Source organism: Mercenaria mercenaria, chromosome 3, assembly GCF_021730395.1.
Source record: "Mercenaria mercenaria strain notata chromosome 3, MADL_Memer_1, whole genome shotgun sequence".
Classification (NCBI taxonomy): Eukaryota; Metazoa; Mollusca; class Bivalvia; order Venerida; family Veneridae; genus Mercenaria; species Mercenaria mercenaria.
Genome location: NC_069363.1, coordinates 58214845 through 58223329, shown reverse-complemented (window position 1 = coordinate 58223329; position 8485 = coordinate 58214845). Strand labels below are relative to the sequence as shown.

General features: G+C 35.7%; 2 protein-coding genes across 2 annotated transcripts; both read left to right on the top strand.

The window, feature by feature from the left end:
* Positions 1-5914, top strand: LOC128556045 (pre-mRNA-splicing factor CWC22 homolog). Its single transcript, XM_053539949.1, has 2 exons — positions 1-119; positions 3723-5914. The coding sequence occupies exon 2, from the start codon at positions 4235-4237 to the stop codon at positions 4886-4888; it is 654 nt and encodes a 217-aa protein (XP_053395924.1). The 5' UTR covers positions 1-119; positions 3723-4234; the 3' UTR covers positions 4889-5914.
* Positions 1840-6985, top strand: LOC128555909 (uncharacterized). Its single transcript, XM_053539723.1, has 4 exons — positions 1840-2082; positions 4181-4774; positions 5110-5670; positions 5753-6985. The coding sequence occupies exons 1-4, from the start codon at positions 1840-1842 to the stop codon at positions 6392-6394; spliced, it is 2040 nt and encodes a 679-aa protein (XP_053395698.1). The 3' UTR covers positions 6395-6985.
* Positions 6986-8485: the final 1500 nt, after the last annotated feature.

Sequence of the window (8485 nt, the reverse complement as noted above, 5' to 3'; positions counted from 1 at the left end):
TGCAAACCTAGCGACGCCTTGACGACAGATGTTTTACTGTGCTTTGATGAAATTTAAAAGCAATGGATAACTTTATTGATCGCATCCAAACTTTGATCAATGCATTTCGAATGAAATATGTAAGTAAAACTTTTTCTTTTCTACGCAAACGTGATATAAAAAAATACAAAGCTGCAGCTATTGTTTGATTCAGTTTCCGTAACAAGTTTTTCTAACTATTCTTTAAATATAAGACAATATAATTCATATTATACACCAGCCTTAAGAACGCTTAATGGTTGGTAATAGGAACCAATTTTTTTTTTTAATAACCCTTATTTGTTTTGTATTTATTGTGTAAGCCCGATTTTTTATGTCATTTTCCATTGTAAATTTTAAACAAAATAGTTTTAAAATTTCGATTCTGACACTATTTGTTGATGGATTATTACAAACTCCTTCAGATTTATCTTTAGTTAGCTATCAGAAATATTTCCATTTTAATCGGAAAGAATTTTATACAGAAAAAAAGTATGTTTGGCTATAAAATTGATACTGTCAAAGATTATTTAATAAAAATTAGAAAAAGATCCTAGTACCGCTATAGACAGCTCTAGAACGATGCAGAACTTATATCTAGATCTTGCAAAATGAAGCCTTAATTCGCGGTAAAAGGAGGCTCCATGGGCACTGTTTAAGAAATGAAAAAGAATTCATCAGTTAAAAGAACGAAATCGGTAAAAAATATAAAATATATATTATTTTCCTATTGTGTGCCACGGTAGGTTGCCTATGTTTTGTATTCTCGGAACGACTCTTTTTTAGATACACTGTATATGGTCAATACTGTAACATAGAGAGATGGAGGATGAATATATAAATACCACCTTATTTTTCTATATTTTTTTTACCATGAGCACTGCCTCAAATTTATTAAACGTAGTTATTATATCATACCAAGTACGTACAAAATTAGATAAATTATTACAATCAAACGATATAGTTAATTTAGGCTAGCTAGTAAACTGAGACATGAGTCGTCCAAGCTGGTGTTGCAGTAGTCCCAATCCGTGACTCTAGTTATCTCCCCTGACGGTCCGTCCACAGATAATATCAGACTGAAATGAAATGAAAGTGATAATTACGTCACGAGTTGGACTAGTGTTGCAGTTGCTATATTTTCTACATCCTTACCGCAATTGACCTTATTGTTATTCTCAATGTATGTAGATTTTTTTTTATCACAGTCAGATATATATGGTACTGTATAAACTATAGAATATTTTTTTTATCATGTGACCATGAAAAATCAATGATGTAGTGTATAGAATTCAGTTAAACACGCTCAAAGCCAAAAGTTGTACATCATGACAGACTCAAACGTTATAACGGGACACTGAGCCTTATGGTGGCCGGTTGCGGCCATTTTAAACCCGCGAGAAATTTTATCGTTTGTGCATAAAATGTCGCGGGCAACTTACAAATCCGCGAGTTTTTCTCTCGAGATCATACAAAATGTCGCGAGGAACGTATAAACCGCGATATTTTATAATAGTTGTTGGAAACAGCAAGGAACATTTTGACTCCGGTGGCCGGTAGCGCACATGGTTTGACTCTACATTTTATCCCTCGTTTGTCTATAAAAAGTCGAGGAACAGAAAAAAATCCGCGACATTTTTTTGCAATTGTTGCAGAAATACTAGAAGAAGTCGAGGGTAGAAATTAAAAGCCGCGACTTTTTGTTCCTCAACAACGGTCTCATAAAATGTCGCGGCGAGAAATAGCGAGTTTTATAGCCGCGACATTTTATGCAGACGGAGTGATTTGAATACAGCTGTCCTTTTAACATTAAAAATTGATATGAACTTGGCTGTTGCAGTAGCAGCAGTAGAAAAAAAACGTGAAATAGACAGTAGCAACAGTAGCAGTGACAGCAGCAGTAGCAGCAGAAGCAGGAGCAGCAGAAGCAGAAGTAGATGCAGTAGAAGAAATAGCAGGAGCAGTAGTACCAATAGCAGCAGTAGCAATAGTAGAAGAAGCAGCAGTAGGATAAGCAGTAGTAGCAGTAGCAGAAGCAGCAGTAGTAGTAGCAGCAGCAGCAACAGCAGCAGTACGAATAGCAGCAGTAGCAATAGTAGCAGAAGCAGCAGTAGGATTAGCAGTAGTCACAGAAGCAGCAGTAGGATTAGCAGTAGTCACAGAAGCAGCAGTAGGATTAGCAGTAGTAGCAGCAGTAGCAGTAGCAGCAGCTGCAGCAGTAGCAGTAACAACAGTAGCAGTAAAAGCAGTAGTAGTAAATGCAGTAGTAGAAGTAGCTATATCATCAGTAGCAATAGCAGAAAAGCAGTAGCAGGGTAGCAACAGCAGCAGTAGCAGGAGTAGTAGCAGTAGTAGGAGTAGCAGCAGCAGTAGCCGTAGTAGCATTACCGACAGTATCAGCAGCAGCAGTAGCAGTGTAGTAGTAGTAGTAGTACCAGCAGTATCAGAAGAAGCAGTAGCAGTAGCAGCAGTGTAGCAGTAGTAGTACCATCAGTATCAGAAGCAGCAGTAGCAGTAGCAGCAGTGTAGCAGTAGTAGTACCAGCAGTATCAGAAGAAGCAGTAGCAGTAGCAGCAGTGTAGCAGTAGTAGTACCATCAGTATCAGAAGCAGCAGTAGCAGTAGCAGCAGTGTAGCAGTAGTAGTACCAGCAGTATCAGAAGCAGCAGTAGCAGTAGAAGTAGCAGCAGTAGCAAATACATGAAATCGGCAGTAGCAATAACAGCAGTAACAAAACGTGTGCTACTGCTTCTGCTACTACTGCTATTACCATTACTGCTACCGCTGCTGCTAATACTGCTGCTACTGCAACTGCTACTACTGCTACTTTACTGTTGCTTCTGCTACTGATACTACTTCACTGCTGCTACTGCGACTGCTGTTTCTGCCGATTTCAAGTTTTTGTTACTGCTACTGCTACTACTGCCAATTTCACGTTTTTGCTACTTCTATTGCTACTGCTACTGCCATTTTCACGTTTTTGCTACTGCTCTTGCTGCTACTGCCGATTACACGTTTTTTGCTACTGTTTCTGCTGCTACTGTTACTGCAAGTTTCACATTTTCTACCTTTGATACTTCTATTGCTACTGTTCACTTCTATGTTAACTTCCTATATATCTTTTAAAACCCGTTTTAGTTCCGGGTGAATCACGCTGTGCATTCGCATTTTCATAAAAAGTCGCGGGTAGGAAATCCGCGACTTTTTTTTAAAGAAGCCGCGACTTTTTATGAGACGTTTCTTGGCATAAAAACTCGAGGTTTAAATGTTTAAGCTCGACTTTTTATAAGGTACGCATCAAAAAAAATATCGCGGATTAAAATGGCCGCAATCGGCTACCTAAATTAAGAATATGTTTGCATGCTTATTCTACTATGTAGACAGAAAATGTCGCGGTTTCGTCTTTAATCCGCGACATTTTACGACAGGAGTGTGACAGAAAAACTCGGGAATTTCTCTTGACCGCGATATTTTATACAATTTTGACATAAAATCTCGCGGATCTGGAAGTTGCCCGCGACATTTTATAAACTGACGGTAAAATTTCTCGCGGCTTTAAAATGGACGCTACCGGCCACCATAGAGCCTTGATTAACCAGATATACATATCAATAGGGGAACTTGTATCTGTACATTGCATTTTTGTGATCTATATTCAAATACATGTTCTTGTTTAACAATCGTTTTGTTTTTATTTTGTAACAGCGGTTGTGTGTCATCTGCCGCAATGTGGTGTTCAATAAATATTACCTGGCTTCCCGGCATGTGATGGAAAAACACAGTCACTTCATGTACCAGTGTTTGCGCTGTAGGAAGTTATTTACAAGGCGGTCCTACAATCACAATCAGTTTTCCAACTTACAAATGCAGGACCTGGTCTTGATGGACCCAGATGGCGAGCGGGACGGTGCCGCCGATAATTTTTTCCAGTGGAAGAAGGAAAAACTTCCACATCTGGTTCAAAGGGTTGAGGCTGGATATTTACGCTATTTACGTTTACTTCAAAAAGAGTACGGTCCGACATCAGTAGGTAATGATGATGAAAGTGTCAAAACGGATGACACCAATAACTTTATACTAGATAAAGAAATCAAAATTATGGTGAATAATCCAATATAACCAGTAGACAGTCCAAAAAGAAAGTTATTTTGAAATCCCTTGAGTTAGAGGATATAAGTGAGGAAGAGCTAGGCTTTGTAGATGAAGTAGAAACACAAATGAGAGACGACAGTCAAACAATTGCACCTAAGAAGAAAAGAACAAATAAACAAAGAATAATAGAAACGAGTTCTTCTTCAGAGAGCGATTCTTTGGACTCTTCATCCGAAGAGAGCAGCTCTTCAAGCTCTTCAACCTTGTCAAGCTTGTCGTCGGTCAGTGTGGCAGTCGCAGAGAAGAGAAAACGAACTTGGACCAAGTTCAGAGGCAAGAGTGGAAGTTCATCGGACAGCGACAGCGACGATTCGATAGTAAATACAAGGTTGAAAAGGAAAAAGAACACGTCAAAGGTCAAAGATGATAAGAAAAAGAATAGTGTTATAAATGAAAAGAAACAGAAAAGTGAAACAAGTGTAGATAGTAAACAGACAAAGAAAAGACAAATTGATGAAAAACATAGTGAAAATGAAAACTGTAAAACAAGCAAAAAGAGTAAGCACGACGAAGAGAAGGAGAATACACAGAATAGTCTGACTAGTGAAAGTGTTAATGAAAAGAAGAAGCAAAGTGAAACAAGTGAAAAGAAAAAGAATGGTGAGGTAAGTAAAAAGAGACGGACAAGTGTTGCAAGTGAAGTAGAAAGTGAAAAGAAAAGTGAAATTAGTGAAAACGAAATTGAAAAGACTAAGAAAACAAATAAGTGTAAAAGATAATGAAAAGAAGCAAAGTGAATCAAGTGAAAAGAAAAAGAATGGTGAGGTAACTAAAAGAGAAAGACAAGTGTTGCAAGTGAAGTAGAAAGTGAAAAGAAAAAGAAAAGTGAAATTAGTGAAAACAAAATTGAAAAGACAAAGAAACAAATAAGTAAAATGAAAAGAAGCAAAGTGAAACAAGTGAAAAGAAAAAGAATGGCGAAGTAAGTGTTAAGAAACAGACAAGTGAAACCAATGAAGAAAGTACAAAGGTAAAGAAAAGAGAAATAAGGGAAAAAGAAAGTGCAAATAAAAAGTCTGAAACACTCAAAGGGAGAAAGAATGACGAAGTTAGCGAACTGAAACAGAACAGTCAAACAAAAGAAAATAGTGGTGGAAAGAAACATAGTGACATAAGTGAAAAGGAAATGAATGGTGAAGGAAATGAAAAGAAAAGTCAAACACAAGGAAAAGGTAGTGAACAGAAGAATAGTGGGAAAAATAAACAGGGACAGAGAAGTAAAACAAAAGATACCAAAAGTGACAAGAAAGAATATAATCAGACTTGTGAAAAGCAAACTGAAAATACCAAGGAAAGAGAAATTAGTGAGAAACCAAGTGAAAAGAAAAATGGTGAATCCAGCGAAGGAGAAAGTGAAAGAATGAACATAAATGAGACTAGAGAAAAGGAAAGTAATAGTGAAAAAAGTGAAAACAAATTAGAGGGTCAAACAAATGAAAATAAAAATAGAGAAGTCAGTGAAAAGAAAAATGGTGAATCTAGTGAAAAAGAAAGTGAGAAGGTAAACAATAATGACATGTGAAAAGGAAAATAATAGTGAAATTAGTACAAAAAGTCATAAAAATGAAAATGAGAACAAGCAGAGAAATCAAACCAGTGTAGTAGAAAGTGAAAAGAAAATTTGTGAAGGAAGTGAAAAGGTGAATAATAGTGGAAAAAGTGAAACGAAGGGGATAAGTGATAAAGAATGTAAACACAAAATGAATAGTGAAACAAGTAAGGGAGAAATTGTTCAGAAAAGGCTTAATGAAGGAGAAACTGAAAAAGAGAAGGTCATAGAAAATGAAGGAGCAGTTAATGATATAGAAATAGAAGAGAATGAATCCACGGATTTTGAAATGATACCTTTACTCGAAGAGACGCAGCAAGAAATGATTATTTTAAATGTTGGAGGGCAGAAGTTTGAAACTTCAAGATTGACTTTATCCAAAGATCCAAACTGTCTACTGGCGAAAATTGTAGGGAAAAATTGGATGACCCCTAGGTACGGAAATCAGTATTTTATAGACCGAGATCCTGCTCACTTCAGGCTTGTTCTAAACTTTATTAGAAATGGTTCTTGCGATCTACGCACTTTACTACATGATCTCAGGTACTTATATGAACTGTATTATGAAGCGTATTACTATCATCTGCCAGAGTTGGTAGATGCCGTCATTGGAAAAATTGAACAGTGCAGTGTGTTTAGTGCGAGTGTAGTACCTTTAAGTAAGCAAAGACGTTAAAAATGCAGTTATTCACAGGAGTGTTAGACTTTTGAAAAGTGCAGTGGAAATGAAATAAATTGTTGGCATTATTGACCCTAAAAAGTTGACTATATAGTGAGTGTTATTGAAATATTCTGTGCTTTCTTATGTACTTTTGCGCATTATCATTGTATATTAATTCTTGTATGTAGTATTACACTTGAACAGTTTTTCATTAGAGTGTGAGGAACATTTTAACTGTATCAGTATGATTGTTTTAATGTCTACCTACAGTATCATTTAGACTCAGAAATGCAGCTTAAGGTGATGTGTTACTGATTAAGATTCCTATATGTTACCTGATTACCAATAATGTTTAATGTAGGTTCTGCCATATGTTTTGGATTACTTTAACATGTCACACATGATTTGATTGTTGAACATTTCTAAAGATTAAAGTTCTCATATACTTCTATTGTAATGTTGTATTGCTATTTTTGTTCTTTTAATATAGTGTACAGTATTGAACTCAGTTTGACTATGAATGATGTTTAATGTGTTCAAATTTATCTATTTAATGTGTTCGAATTTATTTATCTTGAGCTGTGTTTATTGTTAAAAAAATAAATCTTAAGGTGCTGCATCATGTTTACATAATATAAAGACTGCATTAGTCGCCATTAACCTATTGTTTTTGGTAATTGTAATGTGAAAACTATCGCTGAAATTGTTTTGGGGACCAAAACTTAGTTGGATGGGGGCAATGTAACGATCCGTTATTTCATTTTAGTCCTACCCTCTTTAATAGCTGTACTTATGTAATGTTTACCTTCCCCACCCATATTGAAAATAGCGCTTGTTGTTGTTGATACATGTTTCTAAATGTAAATTCACTCATTTTATTTGTAATATGATGTACATAGATATGCATACTTTTGATTACAGATTTAATTTTTACTGTGCATCGTCGTCCGCGATCGGAATATTCATGGAAGTTTGTGCTTGAAATCGGCAGTATTTATTTCTAGCGTAAATGCTAGGTTTCCGCTATTCAACTGATTTACGCTTCTTTCAACCGATAAAAATCGATAATAAATGTTATTTACTTACGAAATAATCCCGAAATATCCTTTCATAATGTGTTTGTTGCTTAAAGTCGTGAAATAATTTCAAGTCACTTCCTGGTTTTGGAGCCGCCATTACCGCGTTTCACTCTCACGAGAGGTGACGTCACAGTCTCGGAGTATAAAAGTGGGAACGGCGCGAAATTCAAAACAATACCGAACAAGGACGGTGTTCGTGCGGTACGCCTACCAATAATACCAACGTACATATTAATAGCTAAATATACCAACTGGTATTAAATATCAATGCCAATTTAAAATCTAGAACTACCATCTAGTTCAGAATACCAAATTTGGTATTTATCACCATGAGCAAAGAAGAGGTAATATTCTTAAAATAAATAAAGTGTGGAACTGGTTTTCCTTGTCTCCATCTCCAGCATTATCGTACACCAATTGGTATTATATACCAATCCCCGTGTTCTTTACCGTACATACTCATCTATATCAAACTTCATAAGATTACTTATATTATAATATCCTTGGATTGGTATTCAGTGTTTATAAATACCAATATTGGTATATACCATTTGATGTAAATACCAACAGTGAGTTACAGTGCAAAATATCTTAGAATTTGTGTTTATAATGGAAGTCGCGCTGTATGTGTTTATCTAGTGTTCGTAAATTCTAATAATCAGCTTAATCTATTGTTGATACCAATTGGGAGAATTGGTATCCGATACCTTTTATTGAAAAATACCAATGCATATTAAAATAGCTTGCGATACCAAATACCAACGGTGTGTTACAGTGTAAACTTTATTATGAACTTGTAATTCTAAATAGTTGTGTTAGATAGGCGTAGTGGGCTATTATGTTTAAGCAGCAGTGATACCAATTGGTAAACAATACCAAATTTACATACATACGTACTTCAATATTAAAGCAACGTTCGGCGTATTATATCTATACCAATGAACAGTGATAGTTTATTTAACTTGATTCATTATAGTGTATTTATTAACTGACATGTCATACTTAGTGAATTTCTTATTCCGGGGAG